This window comes from Falco rusticolus, chromosome 4, assembly GCF_015220075.1.
Source record: "Falco rusticolus isolate bFalRus1 chromosome 4, bFalRus1.pri, whole genome shotgun sequence".
Lineage (NCBI taxonomy): Eukaryota > Metazoa > Chordata > Aves > Falconiformes > Falconidae > Falco > Falco rusticolus.
Window position 1 is genome coordinate 31,917,480 of NC_051190.1, and position 13,563 is coordinate 31,931,042.

Genomic DNA, 13,563 nt, shown 5'->3' on the forward strand with positions numbered 1-13,563 from the left:
ATTACCTTGCAGCACCACTCTCAAATTTTCACAGAGTCAGCATAGCCATAGCTAAATGACTAATAGAACTCTTTAATACAAACAACAGTAAATCAGTGGATTAAATTATAATCTATCAGACAAACACTATTTAGCTCTTCCCAAAGCTGTTCTGAACCAGCTCCCTTGTCTGGCCATATTCCAGAGGAGCACTGACACTAGATAGAGCTCAGACCTATGGAGTAAGTTTACACAGGAAGGAGATGCTGCAAACATGCTGTATTTATGATGGGATATTTCACAGAGATCAGAGTGAATAGCATTCCCAAGAAGACTGTAATGTATCTGAAGCCTCCTCACTATCTCTTCCAAAGACCAGTATAGCAGGGCAAGGTTTCAACAGACCTGAAGCTCTACAGTCAGCAGCAAGCTTAGGAAACCAGACACATTAACCTCGAGAGACACTACAGCAAATTTTTAAAGGCTTAGAAAATAGCAACGGGCTATTCAACCACAATTTCACAGACTTTTTTTACTTACTTCATTGGTTTGAACAATGCTTGTCCATAGTTCTGGAACGTCATGATAAGCTTCAGCTGGGTGCCTCCTGATTTCATCGCTGCGGGGAAAAAACCAAAACCACTTTAAAACACTACATATGGATCTACTTACATTCAGCTTCCTTGAAACAAAATCATATCTCTTTTGCTCTGTACTAGGTTCAGCACTGCAGTATCTGAGCACCAAGCAGGGTAATCCTAACTGGACAACAGATTATTCAGCAGTTGCAGAGTACAGGGAAGGGCTTTGAGCTGCTGACTGGGACTAAAAATGGGTTGTACTCCCTGACATGCCTTTGTCTTCTCCAAATGGTCAATATGGGCTCCATAAGCACCCTAACTGAATGGCATGTATAGGAACAGACCATTGGAGTCTTGTTTTCTCCATCTTCAATTGCTTTTGGAGCTCCTTTTAGCAAGGAACACACTCTGGGAAAGGAGATGGGGTGCTTTCAAAGACAGCTGCCGCTAGGATGTACAGTCCAATGCACAGCAGACATCTCCTTAATTAAAAGTATGAGCAGATATTATAGCAATCTCTGATCTCTGCTGCGATTTTAATAATTGTTGCTGAGCAGTACAGATATGTAAATTAATCTTCTCTATGCACAATGGATATGTATCCAAGCCCATCCATTAACTTCAAGGGATCCCAAGACAGCTCATACACGAGAGCAAAGCTGCACAGAGCGGGTCGCTGGCTCTGCGGGGAGGGTAGGAGAGGGCACACAGAGCAGCCAAGGCTGCGGTCCACACTGCACACCGAGGGCCATCTTTGCTCAAACATGAAATGGACTCACTTTCCAACTGAGAGCTAATGGGAATTGAAGATTGACATTTAGTCACACCAGTCTGAACAATTTGGACGATATCACATTAACAGCCAGATTATAGTGTTTCTAGAGTCAGAACAGTATTTTTTTAATTTATGAATTCATAAAAATGCATTTTACTTGATGATAATGCTACTTAAAAAAGATAAATACATACTTTGGCAAACCAGCTGTTTTTTCACCATCTCAATCAAAACTGCTCTGAATAAATGAAATGACCTATACTCTGATTCTTTAATTCACTCCTCTGTTTGGAGAGGCAGGCCATGGCAGTCATATTTGTGTGGATGAGTCAGTTATTTAAAAATGATTGCTACGAATGATCAGATAATCAATCCCTTTCTTTACAGTTTTGACAAAACCCATGTCAACTGTAGAACTACATAAATGTCAAGTTACCTTGCTCTGTAAATTTTGGCTTAGAGCTGCCCTTGTTCCACCTGTACAGCTTGTACATTTTTTTTCTCTAATCAATGCCATTAGCTACACATCTTTTTAATTACTCATCTGTGCCTTATTACCGATAGGTCATCGGCTCTCTTTCAGCACTTGTAATCTGTATTTTTGCAACAAAATGCTATGCAAACCTGGTCAGTGTAATTATACTTCTCCTCAAATAAAATCCCTCCTGCCTTGCTGTTTTGCTGATCCCAGCCTTCTCTCACATTTTCAGTTTATCCCAAAGGAATAAATAAATAATTAGAAATTAAAGGGCATTAAAGAATTTGCACTGAACAAGGAAAGCAGCAGGTCAGTTGAGCCACACCTGAGGGGAGAAGGAGCAGCAGGCCTTTTCATACCCAGCCTGGAGCCTGAAGGCAGTGAGAAGGCAGCAGCCCTCCAGCCAAACACCTACATGTGCTGCCCTAGGACCACCACAGCCCAGCCATACACTCTGGAAACACTCCCAGTTAGTCTGGACAGCTAGAGCTGCCCTTGGCTCCTGCCACAGGGACACCCCGGATCAGCCCCCACCACCGTCCCTGCCCAGCTGTTGCTGAGAGCATGGGGGTTGCCCCACTTTTTAAGGGGCAACCTGTACTTGCACCCCTCTGTGTGGGCTGTCTTCATACCGGTCAGCACCAAAGGGCAGAAGCACATCCTGCCTGCCCAACAACTCTCCCCAGCCCGTCTCAACACGGCTGCCTGCAGACTGCTCCCACCAACCTAAAACCAGGTGTTTTTTTTCTCTGAAATTGATGTAATTTATGCTTTTTCATTCAGTTCTGAGGAGCTCTGGGCTTACAGATTGGCTCCCTCTCCTCTGTGAGACAGGTATGTCCAAAACATACCAGAGATCCTGTAAGCCCATCACAGCAAAGGGAAGGGTAGAGCCTGTTCTGGGGTACCGCTGGGAAGCCAAGTGTTTGGGAGATCACAGCAACGCCAAGAGGAAATAAAAAGGATGCTCCAGCATGCCCTCTTGTAAGCACAAAGTCTCAGATACACCAAGATGACTGGTTTCTCAGCAAATTGAAGCCACTTGACAGATAATGATTTTGTTAGCAGCCGAGCTCAACAACAGGCATGTCATCACCAAGCAAGGAAATGCATGAAGAAGATTAACAATTCAGAATAATTCTTCCACGAGACACAGAGGCCTGGTTTCCTGTCAGAAAGAATTGAGCTGAAGTAAGACAAAAGAACCTCCCTGGTCTTTTTAGATCCATCTCACTGTATAGCCTTAATTGGCTGCCACAGTAGCCTAGAGTGAACACAAGTTTTTCAGGCATGTGCTGCTCAGAGGAAAATTTGGACCTCCCCAAAACAGAGGGTGACACTGGTGGGAACAGTGTCCTATCATGCCTTGTGGCAGGGCACGTGGACAATCACCCACACCGAGCTCCGTGTTGGCTTCTCCCCACATCACCCTGACTTGCACGCAGATGCTTAAACTTCTGCCGCTCATTCAGGCTGGAGGTGATCCAAAGCCAGCTTCCAAGTCCAGACTAGTTATAGTCTAACATTGTAAACCCTGCAGAAAGGGAAACATCTGAGCTTAGACTGTCCTTTTGACCTCAAAAAGACTCTTCATGCACTCTAAGCAGACTTGGAGGCATTCCAGGGTGCCCAAATCCTGGGGGTGGCAATGCCAGAAAAGAGCAGATCTCATTGGAAATGATTCAGTCAGATCTCTAGGTAAGATTACTGTCGCAGCACTATCTAAACTAGGCTGCTGCAACAAGGCTTTTACAATCACACACCAAGTTAACTTCAAGAAGTAGTTCCTGCACCTTGCGTCAGCATAGCCACCAATCCCCCATGAGGTTTCAAAAGTTCATCTATTGTCTGGGCTGTTTCTTCATCCTCTTCAGGACAGTCCACCCTGCTTCTTGCCTCTGCTGCACCCAGAGTCTTCCTTCTTCAGGCTCCTCTTCCAGCCAGCCTCTCCTCAGCCAGGCCCCTGCTTCTTCCTGGGCCTCTCCTTATCTCCTCTACATCTGGGGTACTTTCTCTCCTCCCCCTACTTCTTCCAGGTCTCTCTTCATCCAGGATTCCTCTTCATATCGTCCTTAAAGCTATTTAACTACTTAGCAGGACCCAGCCACAGCTGTGCATTATCCACATCAACCAACCCACCTCCCCTGAAGACAGCCCACAGCTGTATATTATCAATGTTAATTAACCTGCCTTCATTCCTCTACAATTCCTCTACAGATTACTTTCCTTGTCCTAACCTAGCATTACATCTGCGTACTGGCTTTCCCCTCATTTTCTGAGCAGTATTCCTGCAGGAAGCCCCCCTCCTGCTCATCCCTCCATTAAACGTGTCCCTCTGGCCATTATGGCCCAACAGCGGGAGCCCTGTCACCTTCCAGGAGCTTACCCCAAACAAACACCCCTTGCTTATCTGGAGATGCCCTTGTGCCTTCTCCTACTGCCCACGGGAACGTTTGCAAAGAATTTACAATACCCAGAAGCAGCACATACAATTTTCCAAGAAACCGGAGGATGCAATACCATTGCAAGCTGTCATGTCTACGATCAGCAGGCCTAGTATTGTTAGGGCGGCCTAGCGACATCAGGCTGTACTGACTGCGAGGGAAACACTAGCCACACTCTTGAATTCACCTTTTCTTTTTTAAGGTTTCTGAACATACCGTAACATCACAGGTCATGAACAGCTCTGTAAGACTTTATAAACCTGCTAGCTCCCAGCAGCTACCTTCAATCAAGTCTCATACAGCTCCTGGACGTATTGGCACAGTGTTAAAAACAAATCCCAATACCATCATTACTTTTTGTCTTCAGGCGACTCCAAGCCTCTCTTTTTCCCCCAAAGTAGCAGGAAACGGAAAGCAGCATTAACCTCCCCTGTTAACCCAGTGCAAGGGCTTCAGGTGTGATCAGAAATCTTCCCAACTTTAGAGGGCTTTGCTTGAGTGCCTGTAGGACTAGAGTCTTGTCCAAAAACTAGTGAAACTGGTGGGATTCCTTCTGTTTTCTCTGATAGAACTTGAATCAAGCCTCCAAAAGTCCTCACCCCATTTACATCTATGAGCCTGTTGTCACAGCCACATGCCACGTCTGCTACTTCCCCACCTTGTCCCCTCACCAACACAAAACCTGAATTCCCTTTCTGCTCCACAGACACCATCCAACACAAAAGATGCACTATCTATCATCTCTCAATCATCTTTTTGTAGCCGCACGCTACAGGGTTTCTGGCTAGCATCTGGTACTAACTCTTAGTAGAGGCACAATGCCACCCAAAAGGATCTGACCCAAAAGGATTTGGAATTGGAACTGGTCTGACTTTCCAAATCCTCTGTTTTGCTGCATGACAGCCCTCATCCTACTGGCCTGTCTAGACCATATGGTCATCCGACCGAAAGCGAGAGTCCCAACAGGACCTCTGAACCTGCCTTTTGGTCAGAATCCAACAAACATTTTAAAATGTATTCAATATGCAACGCTAATGTCTGAGAAGTGAGATCCAGTTAAAGCCTGGGAAGCAGTTAACATCTGAAACAGAGGACATTCAGATCCATTTTGGATTCCTATTAATAGATCAAGCTTAAATCTAACATAAACATGTTGATTGGTTTTAACAAGTAATACTCTGCCCCAGGCTAGAGACATGGCCCTGTAAAAGCTGTAAAGAACATATTTCAAAACAAATTCAAGCCCTCATCATCTCTTAATTTGTTCTTGTTCAGCCAATTCTGCTAACTTGTTTTTAAAGGCCTTTCTTGGTTTAATCAAGAGGGTAAAAGACTTCTGGAGGGGAAAAGATCTGTAAAATCATTCAGAGGCTTTGTTGTACATTTTAAGTCCCCTCCTTTCATCTGGAATTGTACATTAAATCAATCTGTTGACTCTTGGCAGATTCATTGTTTTCTTATACACTAAACCAATGGTGCTACATTTCATTATGTTTTTCACATATTCTCAACAGCATTTTTTCCCTTCCTTTGGATGAGAGTTTTATAATTTCCTTTAGCACCAGAATTTATATTCAATATTTAGCGTCTTGTCTTTTTCTTTTTTTTTTCCCCCTGACTTGAAGCAGAGTCCACCGTAGTTAATTGCAGCATCTATTCACTGCGTGAGTAATCTTGCATGCTTGCTTTCTAATTACTGCCTGTACAAACTGAAGGCATCGCACGTTCAGAAATGAACTCGATCAGGTAATGTTTCCAAACCTTTCCAACGAGAGAATTTAAAGAATCAAAAAATAAAACCCAAGTAAACACAGGAAATACAAAAAAGCCTGTTCTGCTCACAGGATCCCACAGCACGGCTCCTCCAGACAGCAGTACGAGCAAGATCAAGGCCACACTGCCTCTACAATGCACCAAGCCATATTTGTTGTTAAACTGCTGACAGTGCTGCCACAATTATGCACAGACATCTTGTAAATATGCAAGAAAATAGCTAACTATGGTTATTTATGCATGCAATAAACAGTTTTGAAAGGCAAAGGAAATGTGCAATTGCCTGTGCATGTGCTGCTTCTGAAAACTGGGTTTCAGTGCTCAGTGGAAAAACAATTCTCTCTAGGCTCCTATTTATGGCAAGAGGAAATTTTCACTGAATTAAATCAAATTAAGAGCTATCCCTTCATGCTGAACAAAACGAATAGGAAAGAGATGTACTGATGCAGGGCACAGAATAGTTGCTCAGCTTGAAAGCTGCGGGTAACCCTGTCCTTTCCGAGGCCAGCTGTAGGTGTCACTGTGGGAGTGAATGTGCTGCTCCTTCCCATCCACGGATTTGTTCCATTTAAACTTTAACATCAAGAAAATGTCACCTTGGTGCTCCCTGCTCTTGGGAATTGCTTCTGTCACCGTTTTCATTTTAAAATAACACCGCACATTACAGAGTCGTGTGAGCGGTTCTGATAGATGGTGGGGGATCAATCTGGTCACCACTCGCCTCCATAAATAATGCAAGCTGAGCAGAGAAATTACAGTGTGGCTAAGAAAGCTGCAATTTGGATCTAATTACTGTAGGTATCAAGAACTCGCACAGCAAATCACCTAATTCTATTAGAGCCAAAGCAAATCTGAACACTGGGAAGAAACTGGATAAAGCAATATCCCATTTCATCTAATGCATGTGTATATTTAATTGTCCTGCTTGCAAAAAGAAGCCTGGAGATTGTGCATTATGAAGGTTTCCATTTATTTTATACTTCTAACCTGGCATCTTTGCAGCTTCCTTAAAAAAAAAAAAAAAAGAAAACAAAAAGCAAACCAACAAAAACTGACCATAAGGAAAAAAACCCAGGCAAATTAGAAGTTATGCTGCAATATGCAAAAGAATATAGCCGCCCTATAAATGTCCTTTGGTCAAATATATTACTCTTTATTAATCAGCTTACATGCTTCTGAATCCCTGCTGCTGCTCTGCAGTAAAGCACAAAGCTGGCAGGTATTATTTTAAAACATACATTTTAAAGCTCCCAAAGAATTTGCAACATAAAGTAAGAGATGCTGCACTGTGTAATAAGAAAAAAAAAGCAAGCATATTAACAATATGCTCTTTCTTTCTTTGCAACCTGACAAAGCTCCTGAATCCCCACAGAGGCAGGCAGTGGATGCTACCAGCAAAATTCAGATCCTGGCATCCCTACATTGGCAAAGGCCCCTTCCATTTCCATATGCTTGGTTTTAGACTGGGATTTATGCGTAGGACTCATTCCCTGTCAGTTCCCACAGCAGCCGATACAAATACCAAATGTAGTTCATGTTTTAGTTTACAGAAATGATACTGAATCATTGACAGAAACTATGGCTCTGTGTTTTCGTTAGGGGCATGAGGCCCTACCGTGCCCTCAAGAACCTTGTTCAAACATTAACAGAGAGACAATCCCATAGGAAATCGCTAATAACTACCATAAATCTTCCTCTGTGGTCCCGTGGCCCTTTCCCCCCCGCTGATCTGAAAGCTCTATCAAGAGCATAATTAATGGAAAACCTCACAACACATCTATATGACACATTAGGTGAAATCATGGCCCCAGGGAAGTAAATGGCAAAACTTCCACTTACGTCACCAAGATCAGGATTTCACTCCTATTTTTTACGATAACCATTTTGCTGCTAGGGTAACTGAAGCATAGAGAGGTTAAGCAACATGCCCAGAAGATCAAGTGAAGAGCGGGTACTAAACTATTACTTCTCCTTCCTACATTCCTTTTTCTCCCAGCAGGTTGTACATCCCTACATCAACCTTAACCACCCCACTGCTCTGCAGAAGTGACAGGCTCCAAGGCTTGAATGCTGCTGAGTTTGCTGCAGACACTGCTCTCCTCCTGCACAGGCAACACGGCTGAGCTCTGAAGTGTTGAAGAGGTAAATAGTGATTGATACACTCAGCAGCCATGCAGCACAAAACACTGCTACAGCCAATGCATTTTGTGTAAACCTCAAGAGACAAGCCAGGAGATGGTTTGGGCAGCTGGGCAGGATGGGGGGCACTGCTGCTCTCGGTCGGGGACAGGGCAGAGCACAGCCTGTGCCTTGTCCTCCTTGGTGGATGTGCTCAAAGAACAACGTTAACACGTGTTATAAAGTAATGGCTCAACCCCCATTCGTACGTGCCACTAATATTCCAGAAATCAGTTGGTACGGAGGAGAGAGGTCAGGGAAGGCAACAGCTGTGTCAAGGAGAAAAAACACCCAGGCCATGTCCATGCCGTGCCCTTGCCCCCCTCCAGCACAGACCAGAGAGGCATGGGCAGGGTCGGCTGCTGCTGCCTGCAGGGTCACATCTGAGCTAGAGAAGGGAAAATACATGGCTTAATTGTCAAACCTGAGCTCCTTGATGAATCATGCCAAGCCAGAGTTTTGGGGACAGAAAATCCATCACAGGTTAATAAATGAGCCTGTGTTTGTCACCTTTCATGAGCTAGGTGTCCACTGGACCCTTGAATTCAACATGTGGGACGGCAGCTGGATACCCCAAACTGCTTTATTCAAAACCCTGCCCCAGCAGAGCTCAAAGCAGAGCTGGGTGCTGGGTACAGCCACCACACACCTCGACTCATGGGGGCGAAGCTCTCCTGTGGCTTCCTGCATTGTACACCTACTCCATCTGGATCAGCTAAATAAGCTCACTCTTGATGACCAAGGACCTCCCTTCTTGCTGCTCAGCAGCCACTGTGATTCACACAATGGAAAATGTAAACCCTAGGGCTGCTGTGCTGTGCTTGCCCCGGCCATTTCCTGCTGAAGCCAGGGGAATTTTTGCCTTGCAGAGTTAAGGACCTGCTGACCTCATCCCGGGTGCCAGCACACCATCAGCACTTTTACAGAGCTCCTGCTATTTCATCCCTCTGAAATGGACTTGGCAACTTTGTCGTCAGCGCAAGTAACTTCATTTTCTGCACGGCCGACGGAAACTGCGGGCTGTGCTGCACCTACCTCTGGAAACCAAGGGGTGTGCATTTGTTTAGTATCCCTGGGCTTTCATTTGGGGTTGTGGCTTTTTTCCCCTGTGCAGCTATGCAGCTAAATTCAAGGAAACACACGTTGTCATTAAACAGCCCTGGAGAAAAGCCCTGAACTGTGTCACCTTGTTTAACCAGAGCAAAAGGTTGACATAGGCACATCCCCATTGTAGATTTACAAGCCAAATAAAAAGAGCTGAACTCTGCTCAGTGTGAGGCTGGCTCGCATGGAGCTCCCTGTGCAATGCCCAGGGAAGCTGCAGCTCTGCTGAGCCCCACGGCGCTGGATGCTCCCACAGCCGCGGCTGCAGGGAAGCAGGGCAGCCACCTCTCTCCTTCCTTGGGAAGATGCACTGCCAGACACAGCCTTTAAATAATAATCAGCTTATAATACAAATCTAGCTCATGCAAGATGCTATCTGCTTTTTGCCATCATATTTATTTTAAATAACCAAATAGGGCACTTTCAGCCTGATCACGACTAAAAGATCTCTGAAATGAATGAGGTTCGCCTTGCTGGCAGACTTTGCAATTATTTGGGTAATACAGAGCTGGCAATATCTCTTTACGTTTAACAGGGAAAATGAGCACAGAAGTCGGGAAGCAATGTTGTAGGCACACCAGAGGAAGCCATGCAAAATATTAATAGTCAAACAGCAATGAGATCCTGAACAATGAGCAATAATGATAAAAAAATTATATATATCCAAACATACCAACACTGGTTATCTTTTGGGAGACCAGGTCTTGTAGTAAAGCCTCAATTGCAGGATTATGTCTGGAATACAACTCGTACCGATTAATGCCAATGTGGAATTTTAACCAGTTTGGGTAGGAGTCTATGGAGGTTTCTCCAGTTGGCAAAAATTCTTCATTATCTTCATTTTGCCTACCACCAAAAAAAAAGAACAACACAACAAAAACCCAAAAATGAGGAGAAAGAAATAATGTTACAGTTTGTAACAGGCATCAAGAAACAGGGCTTTCAAAATGTGACAACTCGGAAAGGCAAAGCACGACAGAGGTGGGAGAAGCCCCCAGCTCACCCCTGCGCCGGCTGCACGCCAGGAGCCTGCTCCCACCTGGGGCCGAGGAGGAGATGGATTTTCCCCTCCACTCACCATGCCTGATTTAAAGCCCATGAAAGTCAGGAGTGAAACTCAGGGTGACATCACTGAGCGTTAGCAGAGGCCCTTACATAGCAGGAACAGAGAGCTGCAGGTTGTACATTGCGTTCAGGTGGTATGATGCTGCACACATCTTTTCCAAGTTTGACCCCAAGGACAGCACCGTCCTGTACCTTTACATAGCAGGGACCTGGGTCTGGGAATGAGAGTGCAGCAGTGACCTGACCTGTCGTACCAAACGCTCCCAACTCACAATTCTTCTCTTTTTTAAAAAGAGAGAATAAGAAGAAACTGGATCACTCTGAACTGGTTGCTGAAGAATAACTGGAAGATTTTGCCCCTTCCCTAGCAGGAGGAGACTACTACAGAAAAGAATTGTTAAACTTACTTTTAACTCCCCAATTTCTTGTTAGTCCTGCAAACTTTGGCTGCAGCCACTAAGGAAAATATGTACAACAGGCAGTTGCATTGTGGATGTCAGTGGTAATTTCACTCTTCACCTACCGAACATGCTATCACATATATTTGATCCTGAAGTCTTTTGTGGATTTAGTCACGTCCAGACGTTCACACATTTGTGATCTTCCCCCCACCCCCACCCTTCACCCCCCCCCAGAGTAACCAGAACTTTTCCAGGTTATTTCACTTCACAGTCAGTTTTGATTATTAGATGGAAGGGGCCTGGACAATCCACATGCTTGTGGGGCGGAAATCAGAAATATTTATCCTCTCTTTCTAAAGGTTTAGATCATGCTGGCTGCTCTGAGGCTTGACAGAGCTTTTGCACGGTACAATGCAGCTGTTTAAACATGACAATGTCAGTGTGTTTGGAAGAGGGTGCTGTTGTATTAGACAAGCCTTTTGATTTTTCAGTCATTGAAATTTCTCAGCATTTCCTACTAGCCAACAGGGCATACGATGCACGGAGGCAATGAACTGCTTTGAAGGCTGGAGAGCAGCGGAGGTGCTAGGGCACAAAGAATTAATTGAGGATGAAAACTGTCGCACAGATCAGATCCCGAAGGCAGCAATACCTGCTAAGATGAATGCCTTTGTGACACTAGACCTCGCTTTCTGGGAAAAGTTAGTGCATCGCTGCCTGGCCTCACTGCTTGGCCAGCACGCCTGGGGGTGGGAGGCCAGGACCGCGTGGAGAGGGAGGCTGGCGGGCGCTCGCCCTCTCGCACCCTTCTCCCGGCTGGCTGCAGCTGGGGTGGGGGTCGGGGTGCCCCCTCGGCCTCGGCACCCCGGCCTCCTCGCGCTCCTGGCTGCATCCCCTATTCCGCGGCTTTTTCGGGCTTTTTGGAGGGAGCGCGGCCGGTCTTGCCCGCAGACGCCCTCCCCTTCCCCCGGTGACACGGCGCTGCCCGCCGCCTGCCCCAGCCCCGCCGGCCCGGCTGCTCCCCCGCGCCGCCTCCGCTCCGCGCCAGCACCGCGCCCCGCTCCGCGCCGGCCGCCGGCCCCCCGCGCCCCCCCGCCGGTACTCACCACTCGGGCTGCTCGGCCGCCCGCGGGTTGAACCTGATGTCGCTGTTGACATTGAAGAGGAGGTCGCCGTCGGCGAGCGGGGGCAGGGCGGCGCGGTAGAGCGGGTGCTGGAAGAGGGCGGCCAGCGGGGCGGCGGCGGCGGCGGCGGGGGGCGGCGGGCGCGGAGCCCCGGGGGCGATCAGCCGCCGCGTCCGCGCCGCCGCCGCTCCCCCGCCTCCCGCGCCGCCGCCCGCCGCCCGCTCCGCCGCTTCCCGCGACTGCGAGGAGAGGTTGGAGCCGGGCTCGGCGCTGAAGTCCTGCAGGATCCGCAGCGTGTGCTTGCTGGGCCAGCGCGGCGCGGCGCGGGGCGGCGCGGCGGCGGGCGGCGGGCAGGAGCAGCCGGGGCGGCCCTCGGTCCCCCGCCGCTCCAGCCGCGGCAGCAGGTCGATCATGATGTGCATGGTGCAGGCGACGAGGAACACCATGAGGATCAGCACCCGGAACTTGCGGACCAGGAGCATTTTCATGGCCGGGGCGGCTAATAAATTACCGGGGGAGGGGGAGGGAGGGGAGGCGGCGGGGTCGGTCGGGAGCGCTTTCGCGGAAAGAGCCCGGGCGGGCGCGGGTCTTCCAGCCCCCCCCCGGGGCTTTGGCTTTCTCCTTTCGGATCGGGAAGCGAGCGATCAAGTCAATAAAGTTATCTCCATAGGCGCCGAGAAATAAACAGGCTAAAAACAATAGGTCCTCATTTCTCAGTATCATCAAGAACTTAGGAGGGGGAGGGAAAAAAAAAAAAAAAGGAAAAAAAATATATCGAAAGAAAAAAGCACCAGACCGAGCCTTTAAAATCAATAGGAAAACAATGCCAGCGGCATCGCGATATATAAAGCCATCTGTTCACGATTTCTCTCTTTTTTTATTACAGGGATCACAACAAATAGAACTGGTTCTTGGAGAGAAACCAGCATCAGACACTAGCTTTGGTTAAATAAAATTTTAAAACAAAGCCAAACAAAAGGATGGGAAGGAGGAAGGGGGAAAAATAATATTAAGAAAACCTGTACGGAAAGGCGACAGAAGAAAAAAAATCATCCATAATATTTGGCTGTGCTGGAAACGCTGACTCCCTTCCTTTGAATTTGACCAGTGATGCAGCAGAAGCGCTCTCCCACTCGCTCTCGCTCCCTCTCTTCTCTGAGACTGTTTAAGAACATTGGCTGGAAAATAATTTTCTTAGAGCGGTTCCAGTTTCTTCATCCATCGCGTCCAGTGCTTGGGAGAGATTAATACGTTCAACTGAGATCGAGTCTGGGTGGCTGCTGTATCCGAGCTGGGCTTTTGCTTTGGCTTTGCTTGGTTTTTTTTGGCTGCAAAACTGTCTGATGGCACAACTGCAACATAAAGGTTAAATATGGCACAGAGAAAAAAAAAAGGGGGGGGGGGGAGTATTAGAGGAAAGAAACTAATATAAATCGGCAGAGGTTCTTTTCAGTAAAGAGGTCCTGTCTTTGATCTCTGCTGGGTCTTACAGATCTGCCTTTTAGAGAGAGAGAGAAAGGAAGAGAGAAAGGGGGAGAGAAGGGAAGAGGGGGGAGAGATCTTTGGCAGGTGCAGAGTGAAAACCTCTTTCAGCTACACTGAATTCTGGAGACTGGTTGGACTAGTAGCTCTGCAGCTCCAGCTTTCGGTGGGTGTGTTAA

General features: G+C 47.0%; 1 protein-coding gene and 1 long non-coding RNA gene across 2 annotated transcripts in view; one reads left to right on the top strand and one right to left on the bottom strand.

Annotated features, from left to right (window-relative positions):
- The window catches only part of FAM20C (FAM20C golgi associated secretory pathway kinase), a 59,872-nt gene extending 47,080 nt beyond the window's left edge, over nt 1-12,792 (bottom strand). The window contains exons 1-3 of the mRNA XM_037383472.1: nt 11,885-12,792; nt 9,986-10,158; nt 520-598 (exon numbers count right to left, since the gene is read on the bottom strand). Of these exons, the coding sequence (XP_037239369.1) occupies nt 520-598; nt 9,986-10,158; nt 11,885-12,390 (758 nt within the window). The 5' untranslated portion in view covers nt 12,391-12,792. The remainder of the gene's footprint in view (nt 1-519; nt 599-9,985; nt 10,159-11,884) is intronic.
- Nucleotides 10,786-13,321, top strand: LOC119146183. The gene is made up of 2 exons (XR_005103661.1): nt 10,786-11,479; nt 12,789-13,321. It is a non-coding gene; the product is annotated as an uncharacterized LOC119146183 (long non-coding RNA).
- Nucleotides 13,322-13,563: the final 242 nt, after the last annotated feature.